At 39.1% G+C, this 25,434-nt stretch overlaps 1 protein-coding gene across 1 annotated transcript in view; it reads right to left on the bottom strand.

Annotated features, from left to right (window-relative positions):
* Window positions 1-800: 800 nt before the first annotated feature.
* Window positions 801-25,434, bottom strand: part of cmpk (cytidylate kinase) — a 35,890-nt gene continuing 11,256 nt past the window's right edge. Inside the window, exons 3-6 of the mRNA XM_034183983.1 lie at window positions 14,963-15,115; window positions 14,777-14,853; window positions 14,326-14,422; window positions 801-1,488 (exon numbers count right to left, since the gene is read on the bottom strand). Coding sequence (XP_034039874.1) covers window positions 1,447-1,488; window positions 14,326-14,422; window positions 14,777-14,853; window positions 14,963-15,115 — 369 coding nt within the window. The 3' untranslated portion in view covers window positions 801-1,446. The remainder of the gene's footprint in view (window positions 1,489-14,325; window positions 14,423-14,776; window positions 14,854-14,962; window positions 15,116-25,434) is intronic.

The following is a 25,434-nucleotide window of genomic DNA, read 5'->3' on the forward strand; positions in this document are numbered from 1 at the left end:
GTGCTTAACACTGTTGCCTCACAGCAAGAAGGTCATGGGATCACTTCCCACATGGTGCCTTTCTGTGTGGAGTTTGTGTATGAGGGCGAATGGAAACTGTTGGTGGGTGATTCGTAGACTACGGGCACTTTTATGTCCCTTGATCATATTTTATGAAAAAAAGGGGAAATTTCACACTTTTATAGTTATCTTTACAATGAAAGTGTTTTAAGAAATTTGTCCTAGTAGTCTATGATGACTTTTTCACCTTTTTTCAGCATCATTATATGCAAATATTGCTGTTTTGTGCTTGTCCCACACCCAGACTTATGATCTTCAATGACAAAAATGAATAGTAAACGTTTTTTCTAACGTTTTAAAATATCTCTGAATAAAATATCAGTAAAATAATCAAAACATAATTGGGGTATTCAATGTCATACAACTGTTGTGATTTTTTTAAACAAAATGTAGTTGTCCCACACTATTGCCGTAATTTCCACCACAACAATAATGTCCCTTTAAAAAGTTTGTATGAAAGGTTGCGTGGGTAGTTTCTATGGAGATAAACAGTAACATCAGAGCACATGTATATAGCGCCAAATCACAACAAACAGTTGCCCCAAGGCGCTTTATATTGTAAGGCAATGGTGTGGTGGAAATTACATTTACAAGGCCAATAGTGCCCGTAGTTAAAGAATCACCCTGGTGTCTGTGTGAATGTGTTTGTATGTGGCTCTGTGATAGACTGGGATCTGGTCCTGGGTGTACCCTGCCTCATACCCTACAACTCCTGGGATAGGTGCCACCCCTGTGGCCTTTAATTGGAGTAAGCAGGTATAGAAAATGGATGGAAAACTTGAAATGTGTCCTGACCAGAATGTAACAGGAAGATTAATGTGTGTTAACAGGACAACTGGAGATCCTGGACTCTGGGAACATAGGTTCATTCCCCCACTGCTGCTCATTGTTATTAGTTGTGAAACCTTACTGTCCACACAGTGCAAACCAAAGGTGGACTGGAAGGAGGTGTGAGGTACAAACACAAACACGTGAGACATTTTCTGCATTTTATTTGCCAGTGTCTGCTGGCTGTTCTGTCAAAGTCTGACATGGAACCCAAGTGAAGGAAAAGCTCAGCCACATGACCACTTCGTCTCACAACATATTCTGTAAATACTTGTGATATATAACTTTGTGGTATTCCTGCATGACTGCTATGATTTACTGACAGTACTAAACACCTACATTTGTATTTACTGGTCTTATACTGACAGCACTGATGAGCTGTGAGCCGTTCTACTGAGCATTCATAAAACATCATAGGACACACACTCTCAAACAAATAATGCATTTACAAAACATGGAAAAGTAAAACACCATATGAACAGACATCAATTTATTACAATGTAAACGCTGGTGATAAAAAGGAAGCTAAAAGAGAATGCTGTCAGCAGCCAGGGAAAGTCATCCTTCCTTATCCAGGATAGCCTTCACGTCAGCAAATACCTAAAAGAAAACAAAAAGAACATTTTTCAACATATATTCAGGTACTGGTACTGAATATTCATCAATATTCAGTACCAAAGTGTGTCCAAACCTTTGACTGGTACTGTGTACACAATCAATGGACATAAGGGTCTTCACAAGATTAAGCTTTTAATAAATTCCATAACTATTCTATATCATTTTATAAAATGCATTGATAGAGCAAGTCCCTTCAGGTACTCCTTTGTTTTCACTCTGGGTCGCCACAGCAGATCTAGCGAGTTATATGCACGTTGATTTGGCACAAGTTTTACGCTGGACGCCCTTTCTGATGCCACTACACGTTACACGGAGAAAATGGGCAGGGGTGGGGTTTGAACCTGGAACCTTCCTCACTGAAACCAAGCGCACAAACCACTTGGGCTTCACCCCTGCATAAAATGTACTGATGAGTAGTACAAAATGCACAATACATGTATTAAATATAATGATTGCATGTGATGGTCTAGTGGTTAAGGCATTGGGCTTGAGACCAGAAGATCCTCTGTTCAAATCCCAGCCTGACTCGAAAATCACTAAGGGCCCTTGGGCAAGGTCTTTAACCCCCTACTGCTCCAAGTGTGTAGTGAGCGCCTTGTATGGCAGCACCCTGAATGTGAAGCATTATTTGTAAAGCACTTTGAGCATCTGATGCAGATGGAAAAGCACAGCATAGATGCAGTCCATTTACCATTTATCGATTAAAAAAAATGGTTTTTGGGCCCATTGCAGTATCAAAATTAGAGGTGGACACACTTCAACAAACCTAACAGCTAATTACCGAAGCTAACATTTGTGTTAGTGAATTAGCATTTCAGCTAACTTAACCCTAATAAGCACACCTGGAGTCCGTGTGGACCACGGAGGGGTAAACGCTATAAAAAAAAAAAAAAAAATGCATTTTTAATTGGTCTCCAGCCAAATCCTTTAAAGTATTCCTCACACTACATGTCCACTTTGTGAATCCATTATGTTTTTGGAAAACTATCAAGGAATATTTTTGAAAAATTAAGGTTTCCTTTTGGGGTCCACACAGACGGACCCCTGGATTATTTGATACTTGACCATAAGTAAATGTGTTTTGAAGATGTGTATCATGTTCCATGTAAGTATTTCTTCTTTGCAACATTCAAACATTGTTATTCCTTACCTATATTTACAGGTTAGCATGGAAAAAAATTGCGAGAGAAAATAAAATGGCAAGATACACAGCTATAGAAGCCCTAAAATTAATCCTAGAGTCCTCACGTGATGACGATGATGATGGGCATAATGAAAATGACTCTGTTTGGTACTGAATCAGTTTCTGAAGAGAAGACTCACCTCTCAGAGGCTGCATCTTGTGACCAAGAGAAACTGACAAGAAAATACACTTCATGTGTGCAAAACTCACTCAACACCAAGCATCATGTGTGATGAGTGCATGTAAATAGAGTGAGAGAGAGGAAGTGAATAATTCTTTTCTTGTACATGTGGTACATGTGTGCTATAAGGACATTTTTATTAGCATGATCCAGAAGTAATTGCATTATTACATGAGCTTGTATTGATGAAAGTAAGGTTCACTGTTTTGTAATCAGGTTGCATGTGTGCTGTGAGGGCATTTTAATTGACTTTTTTTTTTTAGATGCAACTGCCATATAATTGATCTTCTATGGGTTAAGGTTTAGATTAAGATCATGATTAGCAGAAAATGTTGACACGAGCCTTAATTTTTCTGATGTTGGATTTAATTATTGTTTCTTAAAGCATATTCTCCAAGAGTTATACTTAATTTCAAAGTCCGTGAATGTATGTAAGAAAGTCTTCAACATAAAAGTAAATAAAAGTTAGTTCAGTCATATTTTAATGCAATATTCCTGTATTTTTCTCTTAGGCATCCGCATGGACCCCAGGTTGCCTGGAACATCGGTGCTGATGAGGGTTAAAAACCATTAAACTAATTAGCTTCCACTAAATTTAGTTCCACCAACCTGAAGTCAGCTATATTTTATGTTTTAAATGAAACAGTCAAAAATGTTTGTAAACCTTAATTATGTTTGTTCCCATTGGAGCTTATACACCAATTTAAGACGTGAAACTGACAAATCACAGAAGTGGAGATGAGGAGCAGGAGGTCAAACCAGCGTATATGAATTATTAAAATCATTTTCTTTGCATATTTTTTATTTCTCAAAATATCTTCTTTCATATAGTCTATTAATAAACTATGTTTGATGGAAAATTTTATTTTCATTTTCTCAATTAGTTATTAACGCACATTTTGATAATCTGATTTTGGCATACCAAACCCATTCTGGAATCTTCCATGTTTATGCTACAACATTGTTTTATTTTTTAAATGGTTTTAGAGTCAAAAAACAAAGACAAAGCTAAATTCATATTACAAAACCTAGTGATCAACACTTTAGACATTTATTGGTTTAGCGTTAATCACAGTTAACTTTTCAGTTAGCATATTAGCGGTTATCAAAGCTAAATTTAGTTTAACTTTTGGGTTTTGTAAATTATAGTTTGTTTAAAATATGTTTCTACTATTTGCATTCCATGGTTGTAAGCAATAATTTAATGTACGTTTATAGAATGTGAATAAACAGTGAGCACACAATTTGTCTATATCTAAAATATCAACCATTATATGACACCTAAATAGATACTTGTTACTGGACTGGTGGATTGTACGTCATGTGACATTCATTAATTGCCCCACTGTATGAGCAGCATCATGTATTGTACATTTTAGTTCCATTTACTGTTTTTTATTTGTACTCTAAATTTTGCTCTCTTGAATGCCCCATTAGCTTTTTATATAATGCGTCCATGATATGAGGAAGCTAACTGCAGTAGCCGCAGTGTTCATGAGGGCATCTTTATCAGCCATACAAGCACTTTTTCCCCACTGGCTGATGAAAACAGATGTGTGTTTCCACACAGGTGCAAAGCTAACCTTAGCGGTGTGTTGGTGAGTAACCTGTGGGGCAGAGTTAACTGATGGGTGGAAACACAAACGGCTCTGTGCTCCAGTGTAGTCCGCTTCCTGCACAGCACCTCTTTAATTTAATAATAAAAACCCCTTTAATTTGAAGTAAAATATCAAATGGCACAGATCTATTTCAGTGTCATACAGGTGTGTTCAAAATAAGTGTGTTTTAAAAAAATTGAGTAAAGCTCAAAATCCTTAAAATACCTTTAAATTTCATACACACACACACAATTGAATTGAGAACACCGCACATTCAATTGCAAAAGAAAACGGTGAAAAATTTGTAAAATTTGTTATTGCTTCGCAGAAAGTGAATAAAGCTTTACTCTTTTTTTTTTAAACACTGCTATTCTTCTTAACAGAGGTGCAATGGAAAGTATTCTCATTAATTGAAAGAATGAATGCACAGACACCTCTGAAAATGATCTTCCAGCTTTCAAGACGTGCAAATATTCTTACCATTGCACTCAAAAACCTGTTGGCCATTATATTTAACAAAATATTAGCACTTGCTCCTTTTTTATGTTGGGATGTCATGTCTGCCACATGTCCCAACTGCTGTTCTTGAAGTTATTTTCAGAATTTGCCACATTTTGAACATAGAAGTCCATGTTTTTTTTGTCTTTTATATGAACTTACATCTTTGTACACACACACACTTTCTTTTCTTCCTTTTATTTATGGTTTGGCTTTGAGGATTTGAGCCTCAACTACAAAACTGGAATCTGCATCTGAGCGACTGCTCTCGTTTGCGTGTCTGTACGACTTCTGAATGGGTGCGTGTGGTGGTTTATATGGTACATTGACCGCATTTATAGCGGTTTAGTCATTACTGTGGAGCCCTTGAAGCATCTGGTTTCAGAGACACTGATTCAGTCCAATTAAAAATAGAATTCCACTTCAGATGAAGTGGAATAGAGCTCTTTTTTTCAGACAACAATCATCTCTACTGACCATAACTTTACAAAAACAAAGACTACAATAAAAATCCACCTTACTTTGACAGAAGCATATTAAACCTGTTTGCAGACCTGCCAACATAAAAACTTTCACATAAGATGTATACATATACACTAGCGTGTTGCCCATAGGGATCCACGGATTCTATAGATTGAGTAGTGTTCATAAAATGAGGGTGGTTTTCAAGGGTGGTAAATTGTGCAAATTTTCTATAATGATTGTAGCTGAAAGTGTAGGAAATTAAAATGAGAAAGTTTTGTGAACAACTGTATTTATTATTTGGCACATTTAGTTAATGTCATGTTTTACAACTGGCAAGGTTGAGATATTTCCTTTTTTCAGCGCTTGTGTGGTTACCAGGGACTGATTAATGGTAAAATCAACATCCATTGTTCAATGTTGTTACCCAGTATCCCTAATTTCTCCAAAAATATTAGTCCTATCAAATTTCCAATTACACGGTATTCATCCTTGATCCAAAATACATAAGCATACCAAACGGTAAATGTCAGCTCTCCCCAGTTTCTGCGCCACTTGGCTTTTATACAGATGATTTATCGCCCCCTGCTGGGATGGCGTGAGTCCAGAATTTAATTATCAACATCCATTGTTCATTGTTGTTACCTAATATCCCGACAAAAATATTAGTTCTATCAACTTTACGTTTTCACTGCATTCATCCTTGACCCAAAATACATGAGCATACCAAACAGCAAATGTCTACACAAAAGACCCCTTTCTCTCTGTAATTGGCATGCTGACTTCAGGATTGTCCACCGGAGCTGTTGCCCGTAAATTGAATGTTCATTTCTCTACCACAAGCTGTCTATTTGGCAGTACATCAACAGGCCTCACAAGCACAGACCGCGTGTAACCACACCAGCCCAGGACCTCCACATACAGCATGTTCACCTCCAAGATCATCTGAGACCAGCCAGACGGACAGCTGCTGTAACAATTGGTTTGCAGACCCAAAGAATTTCTGCACAAACCATCTCAGGGAAGCTCATCTGCATGCTCATTGTCCTCATCGGGGTCTCGACCTGACTGCAATTCATCATCGTAACTAACTTGAGTGGGCAAATGGTCACATTCAATGGCGTCTGGCTATTGAACAACTCTGTGAAGGAGATGTGTTGAACTGCAAGAGGCAAATGGTGGTCACAGTAGATACTTACTGGTTTTCAGACCCCCCCCACCCCAAGTCCCTCCAATAAAGCAAGGCTGCACATTTCAGAATGGCCTTTGATTGTGGCCAGCCTAAGGCACACCTGTGCAATAATCATGCTGTCTAATCAGCACTTTGGTATGCCACACCTGTGAGGTGGGATGGATCATCTCAGCAAAGGAGAAGTGCTCACTAACACAAATTTAGACAGATTTGTGAACAATATTTGAGAGAAATACGTCTTTTGTGTATGGGTGATTCTTAGACTACGGGCACTTATGTCCTTTGATCATATTGTATGAAGAACAGAAAAAAAGGTGAAATTTCACACTTTTATAGTTATCTTTACAATGAAAGTGTGTTAAGAAATTTGTTCTAGTAGTCTATGATTAATTTTTCACCTGTTTTCAGCATCATTATATGCAAATATTGCAGTTTTGTGCTTGTCCCACACCCAGACTTTTGATCTTCAATGATAAAAATGAATGGTAAAGAAACGTTTTCTAATGTTTTAAAATATCTCTGAATAAAATATCAGTAAAATAATCAAAACATAATTGGGGTATTCAATGTCAGAACTGTTGTGATTTTTTTTAAAACAAAATGTAGTTGTCCCACACTATTGCCGTAATTTCCACCACAACACTGTAATGTCCCTTTAAACAGTTTGTATGAAAGATTGTTTGGGTAGTTTCTATGGAGATAAACAGTGACATCAGAGCACATGTATATAGCGCCAAATCACAACAAACAGTTGCCCCAAGGTGCTTTATATTGTAAGGCAATGGTGTGGTGGAAATTACATTTACAAGGCCAATAGTGCCCGTGGTTAAAGAATCACCCGTATATAGAAAAAGTTTTAGATCTTTGAGTTCAGCTCATGAAAAACGGGAGCAAAAACAAAAGTGTTGTTTATATTTTTGTTCAGTGTAGAGAGCGACAGAACTAACAAGTGCTCAGATTAACAGAGGCATTGATGATTAGAGCTCAGTTTATTTTCCCATTCTGCTGTGTACCACATGTCAGAACACCTCTTCAATTCTTTTCTCATAGATGTAACTGGCTATAGTCATTTTCACACAAAGACATAACTGTCTGTTGTGTGTCTACTGTGTGAACCATAAGCTCAGCAAACACTTCAAGCTTCAAACAGTGTTCATTCAGCTCAATTGTTTCAGGTTCTTTATTGTAATAATTTACTTTTCAGTGTCAAATGGCATGTTTAAGAACAAATAATGAAAACATAAGTTTTTGTTTTAGTTGCTCAGTGGTTCCTGGAAATTCTGACTGCCGCGTAAGATTTTCAAGTTAGGAGCCAGCTGACCCCTCACCAAAAGTCTATAAATCAAATAACCCATGGACTGTATTTTAAAAAGGTATATTTAATTTCTATTCCAGTGGGGGAAATGCTAAGTAAATCAAACTGGGTCTTTTCATCTCTCAAGCTGTAACGCAAAAGAAAATAATGCCATGACACATCTCTTCTAAACACAAAACAAGAAAAGGACAAAGCTACTTAATACTGATCACATTTGTTTTTCTGTCTTATCTTTGAGCTCCAGGGGACAATAAGTCATGCTTTTTACTTGCCTGTCTGGTCCCACAACTTCTATTTGTAAGCAGCTTGCGAGTCAAAACAAGAAAATTGCATTATCATGTACAGCCACATGATGGCAGTGTCTACATGATAAACAGGCTGCTTCTGTGTGTTGATCTGAATGAGGCACTGCACGAGCTGCACTCCAGACCAGATGGTGGTGGTACTGCACCATTAAGCTGGAAGCCAACCACTACAATAAACCAAGAACATGATGACAATGATTTGAATGAGGAGGAAGTGCTGAAGGCTGACATGAACAAATTATGCTCAAGCTAAGAGATGACACTCTTGAATAAAGAGAGGGAATAACCTTCATATGACTGGGCACTCCAGTTGTTTAGTTTGTTTTTTTGTTTTTTTTTTTGACAGAACTTCAGCCAAGAGAACAGCTCAAAAAAAAAGAAAGAAAAAAAAAGCATGCTAATTTAGTTACAGATGCACTGAGGATTCCTTCTTTCAAATGTGCAAAATAATGTGTATTGTTCATTTGGCATGTTTGGCATGCTGTTCCAACACAGAGGCTGCACAGAATTTACAAAAACAACAACATGTCTACATGTGTTTTGTGGACTTGGAGAAGGTGTATGATCAGGACCAGGAGATACTGTGGGAGGTGATGCGGGAGTATGGAGTGAGGGGGTCCCTTCTGAGGGCCATTCAATCTCTGTATTCACAAAGCAAGAGCTGTGTTCGGGTTCTCGGCAGTAAGTCAGACTCATTTTAGGTGGAAGTTGGTCCTTGTCACCAATCCTGTTTGTGATATTCATGGACAGGATATTGAGACGTAGTCGGAGGCAAGAGAGTTTTCAGTTTGGTGGGCTCAGGGTCTCGTTGCTGCTTTTTGCAGATGATGTGGTCCTGTTGGCTTCATCGGCCTGTGACCTCCAACACTCACTGGATCGGTTCACAGTCAAGTGTGGAGTGGCTGGAAAGAGGATCAGCACATCTAAATCTGGAGCCATGGCTCTCAGCAGGAAACTGATGGATTGCCTACTCCGGGTAGGGAATGAGGTCTTGCCCCAAGTGAAGAAGTTCAAGTTCCTCTGGGTCTTGTTCACAAGTGAGGGGACAATGCAGCATGCGATTGGCTGGAGAATCGGTACAGCAGGGGCAGTACTGCATTCACTCTACTGTACTGTTGTGACCCCTGCCCACTGTTCATGTAGTGTGGAGCTGTATCAGCAAAGGTAGCTGGTGTAAAATTTGTTCCAAATCAACATGGCGATCCACCTCAGATTTGCTTTGGTGATCCCAAGTGGAAAACAAGGGAGAAGCTGAAGGGGCTTACTTTAAACATTAAGAGAGTGATCCTTTAGCCACCTGCATTAGTCAAGCTAGCAAACCTATCATTCTGACCACTCGGTCTGTAAGGTGAAATCGAGAAGAAGAAAACAAAATGCAGTATTTTACATGTGCCGAACCCTGGGCTAAGTTGTTGTTGTTGTTGGCCTTGCAGCTGCTTCTGTTTTGTTCAGGATCACCACAGTGGATCCAGCACAGATCACAGATCATTCTGGATTTGATACCAGATGCTCTTCCTGAAGCAACTCCCAGCAGAAACACACAGCCTCTGGTCATCCAAGTATTAACCAGGACTCACTCTGCTTGGTGTCTGAGATCTGACAGGATCAGGCCTACACAGAGAAGACTGGCTGCACCAAAACGTGCCCAATGTAATGTTTAGAAATAAAATAAAATGATTTAATAATCACATCATATTTGATTAAAGCATGTCACACATGGGTTTTTCCATAAAGGTAGACTGGCAAGGGGCCTTCTTATTTTCGGTGTGCATCCTCTTTTACCAAAATGCAAATTTAATGACAAAAGTCAAATTAAAAAGGGCTTATTATAAATTCTGTACATGTCAAATATTTTAGATTTGTACCAAGTGAATTTCTGAGTGTTTATTTAAGCCACACTAGATTAAATTGACAGTGTTCATATATTGCTCAATTTGGCATTCAAATTTGAAAATTATAAAAGACATTTAATGTCATCAACCTTCATGTATTTTTTATTTTTTTTTTTAAACAGTATCAGTTCTGAGCCAGAAGGCATGACACTTGATTTACCAGCTGATTTACTCTCCTATCATCTATGGTCATGAACTTTGGGTAATGCCTGAAAGAACAAGGTCATCGATACAAGCTGCAAAACGGAGATTCCTCTGTCGGGTATCTGGGCTTCCACTCCAGAACAGCATGAAAAATTCCAATTTCCAAAAGAGACTCAGAGTAGAGCCGCTACTTTTTTTGCATGGAAAGGAGACAGCTGAGGTACCCCCTGGTCGTCTCCCTATGGAATATCTTCCAGTCATGTCCAACTAGACATGCTGGAGGGATTATATCTCCCAGATAGCTTGGAAATGCCTTGGGATGAGCTCCTTTATCTACTGCTACCACAGCCTGAACCCGGATAAGCGGCAGGAAATGGATCAATCAGTTCAGACATGGTTTAGACACCAGTGCAGTTTAAAAAGCCCAGTATCAGACACACACACACAAAATGATACCAGACATCTGAGCAATATTATGGAAGCATTCCAGCCAAGTGTAGCTTTGACTGCTGTTCCAGGAGCCATTTTTATGCAGATGATTTGATCTCCATGAGTATGCTCTTAGAGGGGCCGTGCCTTTTGATTCCTGCCTTGGCTATCACATTATTTAGTCATACAAAAAAGTCTGAGTTCCAACTAAAAGTGTAGTAAATAGCCAAGTTTATCTCTGCATTTTAGTTGTGCTCACCTTTACCACATTATTACAGTGGCACTGCTGCACAATCTGACCACTGACCAACAATCCTCTTCTTTCTGTTTTTTAATATCATTTGGCACACTTAAAAAAGTTTTTGACATGCAAGTTCTCAAAACCTGTCGATAAAGTCTGTTTTTTGGAGCAATGTTAACAACATTAGCTTAGCTCAGTTAACCTGCCAACACTAGACGGGGAAACACAGCATGCTTTCCCAGTGAAGCTCTTTACAGTCTCTAACTGTGCAGCCACCACTGCTTCAATGTCAAAAACTGTTCGCTTTTTTACATTTAAGGAAAACATGTAATTAGTAGATTTACACATTACGTTTGTGGCAAAGCTCTGCTTCTTCTGGTTATTTTTGTCCAATTTGATTGCTTCAGGAAAGGTTCAAAGTCCAATTTTGTAACACACAGTTGTGTAAAATACACAATGAATACATAAAATAGTTGGCAGGTCTGTTTGTGTTTGGAATACTGCGGCACTCCTTGCCTCCTGTCAAATGCTGGCATCCGGAATACCAAGTGTACAAAGAAGACAAAATGGGTTGTGACAGTTCCTTAACACACACACACTACAATAAATTGAGTTTTCTGACAACTTCTGTAGTTTTTTCAGTTGTTTTTTAACGTGCTGTTGCATCAAATAGATGTCATTGCCATGAGACTACCACTTATAAAATAACATGCAGGAATCTATAAATTATTAACGAATCAAAAAATAATAATTCCCCTTGCAAAACAAAAGCTTTGGCATTATTTTCTTGGCAGTTTCTATCTCCTAAAAGACTGGTGCACATTGATTATACCATCACAGGTAAGATGCAGAAACAATGAGGAAAATGTCATGAAAACAAGTTTTTTTGTTGTTTTTTTTACAATGCGTTTGGGTTAGGTTTAGTTATTTTAGATTATTATCACTGTGAGCAAATGGGATGAGTTCATCAGTGAAATCACCTGCTGGAGTCAGTGGCTGCAAAGAAAACCTGCACCCTCTTGGCCCTTTCTAGAATGTCTTTGGGCACCACTGATGTAGATGTTGACATGCACATCATTGAGTGCATGTAAGCTGTCGCAAGGCCTCTCTACTCCACACAGAGGCCAAACAGAGAAATTGAGCATTTTTTTTTTATTTCATTTCATTTTTGTCTTGGTGGATCATGGGATTTATTTTCATCGCATGCAGAATGTCAAAGAATCGACTGATGCCTGTGATGAAGGCTGACGTGAATGAATGAGGCGATGAGAGTTTTTCAGCTTTTAAAATAGCTTAATTTTCTCACTGTGGCACAAAGCGCTGCCGTTCTCGGGTTCAGGCTGAGAAACGCGCCAAGAGCAGACAAACCACTGAGGGACTTCTTTAAAAACACTACGTTTCTTCAGCTACTAAAAGAAACTACAGTATTTTCAGATGTCGTTTATGTGGATAAGTTTTCGTCAGGCTGTGATGATCAACCTGACTGAAATGAACAGGTAAGATTAAGACTTTATATTTACTCGGTGTGTAAATGGTTTTAGTATTTGTAACAGTCTGAACTCTTCGCATGAGGACTGCAGCTTTCAGTTGTTGAGCCAATCAATGTACAGCATCAGACGTATTTCGACTGATGAATAAGTTATAAAAAACACATGCCAACAATCATAACTTACCTACAGTTTATGGCCCGCATATGTGGGATGTACGAGTCATATGCTGGCATGCGTCAAAAAAATATTGTGCATGCACAATAGTTTTTGACATACTCGCCGTGCCATATACCAGCATGCTTCAATGTACATTTAACTTACACAAAACCTACCTATATCTTAGACGTATGCCAGCGTATTCGGTGTATTTTTCACAAGTTGGCATACACAGGCTAAATCATCAAAGTGTGACAGGGCTATCATGCTTTAAAACCAGTCAGCCTGGACAGGGAGTGGATTTTATAATCGCCCAGTGAGCAGTCTGCATTCTTACAAACTACAGTGCAGCACTTAAGTCCTCACAAGATGAGGACAGTTATTTTGATTGCCACCTTTACTCTCTCGCATTGTCTCAATCACACAGCTGACAGAAACGGGGAACACGCAACATCCAGAAAAAAATCCACTAAATAGTCTCAGGAGCCGTAATGCTTGGCGTAATAAACCAGGAGAGAAACATTGCCAACCAAACAAAAACACAGTAGAAAAACCAAGAGCGGAAGGCTTCCTAAACACACCTACACCATCTTGGTACTGCTTTAATCTGTAATAGAAACCCAGCTATTTATGTCATAATATGACACCCTTTAATCATGCAAAAAATTCTAACCAATATCATGGATATACAATGGCCATTTTGTTGTATGGCAAAGCCCTACAAATCCCAAATAACCATCATGTGTACCTGACCCTTTTTAAACAGTTGCTATCCATTCGTACCCTGCCCCACAGGTCTATCAGCAATTTAAACACACCCTTAGGTGCAAACAGCATTGCGTGTGGTAACCAAGAAAAACTGTGGCAACTCCCAGATGGTTGTCAACAGTGACCCTGATTAAACTATGCTCATACTAGCAATGTTTGTACATCCAATCCACCTTTTTGTCAGGTTCACCATGTTCAGGTACTAGATTTTTTTTAGGAATTTTGTAGAGATTTGCAAAACTATACATTTCTGAAAAGTGCATACAACAGCCAATCAGAAAATGGATGGTGTCATTTTCCCAGAAGCCATCATGGCAGCCATTGTGGATTTGTAAACATGACATCTCATCTCTGCTTTCAGATGACGTAGGATCTTGACCCACAGTTGCTACATATACATTTTCACGGCAAAGGAATCTAAGGGCACAAATTACAAAAATGTATATGTGGGCAAATCATAGCTATGGGCATCCATCTTGGATTTTCAAGTGTTAATGACTACAATCATCTTTCTTTCAGTATCTCAGGCTTCGATGTTAACTAGGATTCTAATTCTAGAACCAGGAATTAAACAGCACAGATGCTGTATAAGTTCAATATGTCATCATTTTCTACTACCATAGTAAGGGCAGTTCCCTAATTGTTTCCTCTTTCGCTAATGTGTATTTTCTCTTTGCTTCACATCTGCAGGTACTACAACAACAACAACCAAGATATGACATCTCACCACTGGATTCATTGTCCCTGGATATTTGTATTATTCACTAGAAACAAGACTGTAGGTTTAAAATTCCCATTTTAAACAGTCATTTCTACAAATCCAAGATGGTTGCCACAATGGCTTCCTATTTTCTGATTGGCCATTCCATGCACTTTCCAAAAATGTGTAGTTTTACTAATTACCACAAAATTCCAATTCAATTATGTAAAAACCTATTTAGTTGGCACCTGTGCCCTTTACTCACCTCATCCACAGTACGAGAGGCATCTATAGTACGCACTTTGCCCTCTTTCTCATACTGTTCAATAATTGGCCGTGTAGACCGTAGGTAAGTTTGGATTCTACAAAAAAAAATAAATAAATAAGGCCTGGTTATTGGGGTCAGACAACACCAAGGACTCAGAGGAGGAACAAATTAGGTCAAAAACATACAGGCTTGCAACAGTCAACTAAATGGGGTCAAGGAAACCTGCACTGATCACATACACTGGTTATACTCAGACAAAAATCAAATCCATCCTAAGTTCATATTTATGTACACATAAAAACAAAAGAAAACAATTCAGCTCAACAGTGAGATGGCTCTAACTCATAGAAATGAATTACAATTTGGTTGATTTGATAAAAAATAAAGTGGAGGATTACATTTTTCAAATGGTGAAGTCAGATATTTTGCTTATGTTGAAAGACGGTACCTTTTCTGCAAGCTTTCTTTATTGTCATCGGTGCGTCCACTGTCCTTTCCTCTTTCTAAACATCTTTCGATGCAAACCTGTGGATTTGGGGGGGGGGGGGCAGATCAGTTTTGTCACTGACAAAGGGATTGTGAAAGCACACCTGTATACAATAAATAAGGTTTTGCTTCCTCATTCAAAACTTGCCTCATTTTCACAATCAAAGAAAAGCACAAATTTGACATCTGCTTTCCCATCCATGACTCTGTTCCACCCCTGAAGGTTGTCTTCATTGCGGGGGAAACCATCTATGAGGAAACGGAACATCTTCTCATCTAGCTTCATGGTCTCTTCCATGGCCTTAAAGAATGAAAAAAAAATAAAATAAATACAGTGGAACATTAAAGAAATGTATTTGAAAGAAAAGCATGACTGAGAATTTATCATATTTGCCCATTTCCTTATCCACTGAGTTACCTGCTCTACTGTTGTGTACAAGTCAAGACTGGGTGCATGCACCAGTGTGCTGCATCCACAATACCACAAACCCGCCTCTAGTCCTGGATGGCAACCACCCAAACAAACAACTGGTCCATCCCCACATCTCTAAAATAATCATCTATCTGCTGCAGCCAGGTGAAGCATGGGCATCCTGTTGGCCTTCTCCAGCCACTGGGGTCCTCAACACTCAAGCACCTCCATGCTGGATCATGCACAGAAAAATGCACCACATAGCCAAAATATTGCAGCTCCACATCATCACAATGCAAGTGATACTTTGCACTTTGTCAAACGAGTGGTTATTTCGGGAGACTGTCATTCCAGCAGGGCTCAAAAGATCATCCGAACAGATCTAGGAGCAAAGATAGAGTTGTCATTTTAGGATACAGGTTAGGGTCCAAGTCAGCATTTTCCCCACAATTTGTTTCAGGCCGGTGGTACTCACCAAAAAGAATGTAAATCACTAAAAGCATAGAGCAGAAAATGCATGGCACTAAGAAACACAAAAGCAGCAAGCAAAAAAAAAAAAAAAAAAAAAAAAAAAAAACTTCACTCATTTAAATAAACTATTGTGAAAATATTTTATTGTATAACAAACTGTAAAACTAAGAACTTGGCCAAAACAGCACATTATGAACACAGAGAGCATTATACTTTGCTGCACTTAAACTGACGTAAATGTTATATCATTTAATAAAAACTGTTATTTCAACATTGTTACAGACCAAAAATAAAATTTAATACAACAGTATGCTAGAATTGAGAACAAATTGAAATTTACAATAACTATTATATTTGGTATTCTTCAACCACTCTGCTTCACAGCCAGATTGACTGCGTTTGCCTTTATTTTGAAGGCCTGCACTCATGTTTCCTTCTCCTCACTCCCCTGTCCATCTTCTTTCTCATCTGCCACTTTCACCTCCACTGTTGCCTCCTTTTTTCCCCCTCACCTGTGTTTCTTGACTCTGGAGTTTTTGAGAAAAATGAATGTCCCACACATTACATCTTTTTCACTTTTTAGGCATCACCATGCTTACATTAGCCAACGAGTGTTCAGGTCCATGAAACGCAAGCGATTTCAATTTTCAAGGGCTCACATGGCATCAAAGACACAGAGGTGGACTCACGTTTATGAGCAATGTGACAGTGCTGTTCAGAGTTCTGCAGATGCACCTAAAATTAATGGCTATTCAGTGTTGATATTCTTTATTTCACCTGCGTTATTCTTATAATTTGGTGCCATAAAAAAAAAAAATAAATAAAAGTCTGGCATGTCAGGGGTGATTGTTAGCCTGGCAGCCCACCAGACTGTTGTCATGTCATTCCCTCCAGGTTGAGGATGAAGGTTTTTGTAATCCAAATGTAGGCACATGGATGAAAAATCTCTTTCCATTCCAGTAAAGCAGGTCCAAATGAGGTTTACACTAAAATTTTGTTAAACATATACAAAAGCACATTTCACAGAGTTCAAGTAAAAAAAAAAAAAAAAAAAAAAAAAAAAAAAAAAAAATCTATACAGTAGCAAGACATTAAAAAAAAAATTTTTTTATAATTTTTTCAATAAGAGGAACCCCATGTGATCCATCTGAACCAATCACTGCTCAGCTTTCACATCCTAGCAGTGTGTAAACAACATGGCGTCCTTGGCTGCGAGTGCCGGCTCGCTGGCTAGAGAAACGGAAATTAAATGCTTTTTCCACCTTAAACCCATAAATAATGAGAAATCCACCCCAATGACAGCACCAAGGTGGATTAAGGTTGTCGACTGCTGTAAAAAAGTTAGACAGACAAAGCCAAGAAACTGCCAAGGACATAGAAGCTCAAGACATGCTTGATAGAGGGAAGTCCTTTCATGATGCTGCAGAACACCCTAACTTCAGGCTTCATCCGACGTGTTATTGTTGATTCACTGACTTAAATTTGACCACCAAGGTACATTAAGAGAATATTTTGTAATATGTTTGGGCAAATTTCCCACATTGTTGACAGAGTACTCAAAACGCCCCATTTACCTGTTTCAAGTGTTTTTCCTTTACATATACATGGATGCTTGTGGTCACTGTACACAGCAGACAACATACATACATAAATGTACATTTAGTATGCTTTTAATTGAATACATTTATACCCAGTAATTAAATGTGATCCTCCTCACTCCTCAGGCTGAAAAGTGTGTAGCATTGAAGATTGCCAAAGATCAAGATGCTGCTCCATTGAATGAACCACCAGCCAAAAACCGCACTTGTTAAGAAGTGGCAGCACCAGCCTGGTTCAGAAGTCAATTATTTTGCCAGCATCCTGTATCGTATGCAGTAAACTGGTATTACTGTATGTACCTTAGTTGTTTGTGTTTAATGGAAAGATATGGGGATTTTTTTTTTAACGTGGTTCTGGTTATGAAGCAGGACTGTACATGCCTTGATTTTCAAGTGTGCAGAGTGCATGAACATGCACGTTTGTATATATAACTGTGGTTATAGAATTGCTGGAAAAAAGCAGTACGAACAAAATAAAATGCAGGACTGATTGTTCTTAATTTGGTGAAACATGGCAGTATTTAATCTATGCTTGCAGTTTTTACGTTCCACGATTTGGCCATGGACAGTATACGTGTATTGATACGGTTGTATTTGTTACAGTTCATGAATTGCATGTATTTCCTAAGTTTGTCTTGATAAGAGTTTGGCATACCCAGTGCCTAAACTGAGCCTGTTACCTTATTAACATCAAATATGTTTGAAGCTTACGTGTAAAATCAAAACACTCTGCAAGCTTTTATTTCTAACTTCTGCAAGTCGTGCCAGGAAAACTTTTCAACTGCAACAAATTTGCTTGATGTCATGTTTGTATGCTAGTACATGAATGATCATAAAAGGCACAATTATTTTGCAGCCGCCAGTTTCTCGACATTATGACATCTCTTTGTATTTTTCCAAGGATTCTGACATTGAAAGCTGTCCCTTTTTAGTTTGCAGGTTTTCCTAAATTCCAAGCAAATTGTTGTTCTTCTACAGCATAAGAGAACATGTTTAAAGTCTTTTTGGGGTGATTTAGTTGTGTTGGTGAGCTCCATCTAATCATTAATGTTCTCATCGGAGTAAGGAGTAATAAGTAATAAGGAGTAATGGAAGCTGGCAGGGCAGCAACGGATGGACAACATGCATGGAGACATCTTATTTTAAATTGTGTGTTCTACACCTGCCCTATAGACAAGAAAAGCATGGAGAGCTTGATGATTATTATTATTGCTTTGAGTGCTTGCTGTAACAGAAGAAAAGGAAAAACAGGAATTTAGAAATGAATGAATTGCAATAAAATTTATGACGTAATATAGTTTCTGAGGAGGTATTCTATCAACATGTATAAAGTTCTAATTCTAAGGGTTTTTTTTTTTTTTTTTAAATGAACAGTCATAAGTGTTAAGCTACAGTCTACACAGAGTCTAACATGTCTAAAAACGTGCAAGGGGAAAAAAAAACAAAAAAAAACTTACTAGACAAGATCCAGATTATCAACAATAATTTACAATGGATCAACAATATTCTTGTGCTTGTTTTTGAGTCGAACACATACTTGTAATTGTTATGGCCAGGGCATGTGAGGCTGTGGTAAATCCCAACGACAATGCAGGAAGCCAGTCTATCTCTGCAGATACTCAAGTTGGAGAGATAAGATAAGATAAACTTTACTGATCTCACAGAGAAATTCACATGTTACATCAGCTCTTAAGAGAACACACAGGGTGGGTGCAAGTAGAGAAAATGTTCATCAAACTGTGTGCAAGATAAGCAATACTAATAATAGTTGTAACAGTACAAGACATAAGAAATGAGGTAGACATAATATACACACACACACACGCACACACGTATACATACACGCACGCACGCACACACGGTAACCGAAAGGCAGGCTGATAATACACATCAATGTATATGAAATGGCACGTCTAATATGACACCACATGTGCAGCCATTTTCGTTGATTTCTCACCGGAAATTTTCCAACTTCCATTCCAGATTTCTCCCATTTGTGCAGCTAAAATGTGTTGAACTTTTCAAATTTGATATGTTCGTATTTTAATATACAAACTGTTATTTTCAACTAGACCGAATCAACTGGAATGGGAATTTGCTTCTGGGAGTATTCTCGCATTGAATCAATTGCCTAATGTTATTTTGCAGTTAGTTGTGAGTTTTCAGTTGGCTGATAAGTCCGGTTCTTGAAACATTTTGGTTTCAGTGACGGTTCTTGAACTGAAGTTTTGGTTGCAGTGAGACATAGTCGGCCTGGGTTGTACTTCTTCCTCCTTTCTTCTTCACTGCTTCTGTTCCAGCTCCTCCCATCGTTTGACTTTGAACGTCTCTACCCCTTGTTTGTTGTGGTTCTCCAAAGTGGCCTGTCTCTCGCGACATCCTCCAAGTTTTTAGGATCCATGTTGTATTTCTTCATGTTGGCTTTCAGAATGTCTTTACAGCACTTCTGTCTGCCTCTGCTCTGTTTGCCTTCTTTGAGTTGGGAGTAAGACACTTGCTTCGGTAGATGATGGTCACTCATCCTGACAACATGGCCACACCATCTGAGTTGGTTCTTGATGATGCAAGTTTCTATGCTGGTCGAGTTGGTTTCTTGCAGGACACTGACATGGGTTTTTTGATCTTCCCAAATGGTTTTGAGGATTCTGCAGACAACGTTGGTGGAATTTTCGAGTGTCTTGAGATGGTGATGGTATGGAGTCCATGTCTCCGACGCATACAAAAGGGTTGAAACTATGAATGCCTTGTCGACCATTGACTTGGTGTCAGTTCTGATGTCCAATCTTGGAAGATTCTCACTGCCAGCACATTTCAGGTGATGTTGAATTTCGGCATTGAGATAGATGCCAGCAGAAAGATGACTTAGCAGAAGTGGTCCACATTTTCAAGAGTTATTTCATCAAGTTGGAACAAGGGCAGATTGCAAGCTCCTTCATTTGGAGGTGGCTGGTGATATGGCTTTGGTTTTATTGATGTTCAGTCCCAGCATCGTGTATGCACAGTGGAAGAAGGTCAAGATTTGCTGGACATGGTTTTTGTCAAAGGCTGCGATGCTGCTGCCATCTGCATATTGGAACTCAATGAGGCTGCGTGTTGATATTTTGCGCTTACTTTTCAGACAGGCTCGATTGAACAGCACGGTAAAGAGTGAGCACGATGACACAGCCTTGCTTCACTGGTGAAGTCACAGTGGATATGCTGTAGTAACCCAGGATGAAGTGTTAAAATCATCAGCATTACCACTGCATTTTTCAGAACAAGCTGCAGAAACAGCTCCGTTAACAGAAGCACAGGAAAAGACAAAGTGATAAATGTACACAGACAGTCAGCATGTGTTTTCAACCTTACACGTGTTTGCACAACAGTGGAAAAATTGGGAATGATAACATCAATTAGCAAACCTATCACTCATAAGGATTTGATACTGCACCTGCTTGATGCTGTTCTGTCGCCCAGACAGATGACTGTCTGCAAATGTGCAACCCACACAACAGGGACTGATATAGTTTCACTGAGCAAGAGAAAAGTTGACATGGAAGCACAACGTGCCACAAGATTACCCATACAGTGTGATGACATTTATGCAACTGATGTCGGAACTACACAAATCGACATTTTTCTCTGTCTCTGGTACATTATTTTGCATGTCTCTTAAAATGTTGATCTGTTGAGAGACATGCAAAATAATGCACAAGAGACTGAGAAAGTTCTATGCCAAAACAAACATCTAAAGGTATGTAAAGGTGACCTCAAGATAAACCAATACTACCTCTTTTCAGATTTGCAGCAACTTTGAGTCATGGCTATTCCCATGACTCAACAGGTAGGAATATCTGTAATATCCAGATACTTCACAATATATGGGATCCAAAATTATACAAAGAATTTTTGTGCTTCTTGTCTGATATGTTCAAAACTCAGACCAAATGGAGGGGCCTTCCCAATAGCTGAATATCCATTCCAGACAATATGCAGGGATTTTTTCAAACTAAGCAAATGTGAGAGTAAAAAATATTGCTTGGTTTTCAAAATGGGTTGAAATTATACTAACAGTGGCTAATGATGCTTTAACGGTAGCTAAAGCACTAGCAACTGTGCTAGCATCAAGATTTGGGTTCCCTGCACACATTTATTACCTCTGCCAAGGAGGTTATGTTTTCGATCACGTCCGTTTGTCCGTTTGGTTGGTTGGTTGGTTTTTAGCAGGATTACTCAAAAAATCCTCAACAGATTTCAATGAAATTTTTACCAGGGGTGTATCTTGGCCTAACTTAGAAGTCATGAAATTTTGGTAATGATCCCGAACACGATCCGGATCCAGTAATTTTTTTTAAGGATTCTTTATCATTGCAGGATAGGGCCAATTTCAACATTTTTGCATCTAACTCCATGAAGACAGGTCACAAAGGCTGAACAAAAATTAAGTTACGACAACAATAATTTAGCATTTGTTTCTCCTCATTGAATAAACTTGTTATTAGAAAACAAAAAAACTTGTGTAGTTCATGCAGTTTCTCTTTATAAATACATCTGCTGAAGATCTAAGGGTTTAACCCTCTGGGGCCGATGCCGTCGTATACAGTGGCTGAGACCAAGCTTTACTAAATTATAAATAACTTTTTAATGATATGAAATAGAAACACACTTTTTTTTGCTGAAAAGTTAACTCCGCAGGCGTTCAAGCCACGTCCACCATCTTTGTACTCCTCATAGAAGCTGTGTGATGACGTAATCAATTTGAGTGTCCAATCAGAATTGGTTCACGTCACATGGTTTTCCAAAATTCAATTGTAGTCAGATTCACCTCACGTGACGCACCAACGATTGTTTTTAGGAGTGATGTGTTACTAGTTTAATATAGTATGCTGTGTGTTTTGAATAAATGTGTGTGGAAAGTTATGTTCTGCTTTACTTTTCCTTTCTTACACTTAAACACAACTATAGCATATATATTTTGAAAGTACAGGTTATTCTGAAGAAAAAGACATAAAACTTGATTGTGGGATGCAGGGAGATCTGTTAACAGCAATAATAAAACATTTATGCCAGGTGAGTGAACTGTCCAAAAAATGCCCTCAGACTCCAGAGGGTTAACCACTGAATCTGAAACATGAAGGTAGATGCGTGAAACGACGTGGAATAAGTCTCTTTGCCAAAGGGTATTCCATGTGACGTCAGTGACCCTATGGCCTTGGCGGAGGTTTGCGCTCTCTGAGTGCTTCTAGTTGTGATAATAGTCCACATTTCAGAAACCAAGTGATGAAAGAACGCTCACAGTTGTTCAGTATGCAAAAGAGATTTCACTGCAGTTGCCATTCGCAGTCAGCAGGACTAGTGGAAAAAACTAAGAGACAACAGTGGACTACATGTAAAAAATTATGAAATCAAAGCTGTTACATCCAAAGAATCTCCTCCAACAGAGCCTGCCTGCCTGCCTAGGGAACAGGCCTGTGAAGCCCGGTGATTGGGTGTTCATCAAGGTGCTGAAAAGGAAGACCTGGTCCTTTCCGCGCTGGGAGGGGCCCTATCCAGTACTACTGTCAACACCCACTGCTGTCCGCATCGCTGAGACAAACGCAGATTCATCTTACACACTGCAAAAAGGCAGGCACGGACATCAAGGACACAGACTGATAAGTAAAAAGGAACCACGCCATGACAGAAGGATGTAGGCCATAGCACCCCTTCAGACAACAGATTGGGGCTGAGAGGATCATTGTGTGCCCTGATAGCAATAACCTTGATAATTGTGTTATGGGTTTTTGGAAAACAAACATTAATACCTCATAATGTAACCACACCCACCCTCTTGCTCACTGCCACGGAGAAAGATCCACCAACTGACCAGACAGGACGGTGGAATAGTTTAACTTGCATTGAAGTCCCCAAGCAGCATGATCTTGTCATCCTTTGAGATGGCAGACAGGACACTATGGAGTTGGGCAAAGAATCTCATCTTCATCACAGTGTTGGCATGTATGCACTGATGATGATAGCATGTTGGTTTTTGACTAGTTGAATTCTAAGCATCATAAGGTGCCCACTGATTCCACATGAAAGCTCTGACAGCTTAGGTAATTGGGCATTTTAGAAGTCAAAAAAGACTCCATGTATCCTTGATTGCTCTGCCTGAAGTCCTTTCCAGAAGAATGTGTACTGGCCCGGTTCTTCTCCAAGGTGGCCTTTTGCAACTCTCCGGGTTTCGCTGAAAGCAACAATGTTGAAGCCGAATTTGCCAAGTTCTCGGGCAACAATGGCGGTACACCATTCTGGTCTCTCTATATTTGGAATATCCATCAGAATTTGGATGTTCCAGCTCCAAACTTGATTTAATGTCTTGTTGGTTTTCTTGTACGCAATGACAGTGATCCTTCTGGACGTGGATTTCCAGACAGAGTCGGTGAAACAGACTATGTTTGGGGTGCTTTTTCTAACCCTCTCCCATTTCAGAGTGAGCAGAGTGGATGTTGAAAAGGACTGCTCAGTCACGGCTACCGCTGCCAAACAGCTTTTCAGTACAAAAGCTGAATGACTGAATCGAATAACCACCACTTCCATGCCGATTCTTGACTAAGAACTTCCAACTAGCATGAGCCTGCTCCCATCAACCTTCCTCGATCACCAGAAGACTTGCTTTGGGTATCTGGTGTAAACAAAAATGCCTGTGCATGTTTATTTTTTTAAGCATGTACTTGATGCTGCACTAGTCAGGAAGCACATGGTCTTCATAAGCCCCTAACTAAGTCCAATGGCAGGGAAAACAGACGATTGGAGTTAAGAGACTTGTTACAACCTTCGTCAACCTTTATAGCCGTTGAGCTATCCGAAGTAGCTTCATTCACCATTGATTTGAGGTTTCGATCATTTTTCGTCTGGGCCCTCATCTTCAACCTTACTGCCATGGGTGCCCCTACCTGAAGCCGCAGCTTCAGACAGCATCACTCTTGGAGTCCTTGGGCCATGCATGCCTCCCCACCACAGCAAGATGATGATCCATCGGAGAGGCCGCCAGGCTTGTAGTACTACAACGTAAATGCTGCAAGTCTCACAATAATATAAGACAGGAAGCACCGGGATCCTTAAGACTTGGACCTTGGTTTTACTACAAAGAGCATTGCCAAACACCTCTGTCCAGTGACCTCATGACACCATAAGCTCTTCCCAGACAGCTCTCGATCTCAAAGGTCAAGGACCCTGAGACAGGAATGTCACTGTCGAGATAATTGAATTTCTCTCAAGTTCAACACTTTCACCACAAACAGATACATCTGACTGAGTCCAGGACATCATTAAAAGTCTGGATCTTAAGTCTTAATACAGAACAATTGCAAACCTAGACACTCAGATTTCTCACTCAGCTTCTTAAGTGCTTAACAAAGATCAAAGCATCACTCACAAAGTCAACATCAGTACAGCCTTTCTTGCACACAAAAACACTGACGTCACTGGTGGTTTCCACAAGATATCTCAAAAAGTAACTAATTGATTTCAACAAACATTTCCTCTGGGTCAGGGTACAACTTGCTTAAAATTTAACAATAATTTAAACAGAATTACTTTGAAATTCTAGGTTGATTAACCAATGAAGTCCCTCTGGGAAGCTGCAACGCCAGGACCTCACCAATTAATTATACATACATGAATATATGAGAACAAGAACGAAAGATATTTTGGTTGAATTATTTGGTGAATTAATAGCTGAATTCCTTGTATCACAACTTCCTGAAGGGATTGCCTTTTACTTTTTAAGATCCCACCATATGATCTAAAGATCTATACATATCCTGCTCACAGACACACTTGAGCATTGGTTGAGGCATGCATTCTGTCAGTGCCATTTCAGTTTATTTTATGAATGTTTAGTCTACTGATGATGCAATCAAGTGTCAAAAATAGTCAAAATATGAATCACAAGTTAAGAAATTAAAACTCGGCCATATCTTAAAAAGAGTTAACTATGCATAGTCAAAAGTCAAAAATACTTAAAATGTACACTAAGATGAGCATAAGTAAACCCACATAAGAAAGTGTAGAAAGTTTCCCACATTCTTTCAGCTAAAACTAAGCCAGACCTGTACAGCAGCATCTACCAATAGACCAGGGTTCAATTTCCATTCATGCTACCTGTCTGTGTGGTTG

Source organism: Thalassophryne amazonica, chromosome 12, assembly GCF_902500255.1.
Source record: "Thalassophryne amazonica chromosome 12, fThaAma1.1, whole genome shotgun sequence".
NCBI lineage: Eukaryota > Metazoa > Chordata > Actinopteri > Batrachoidiformes > Batrachoididae > Thalassophryne > Thalassophryne amazonica.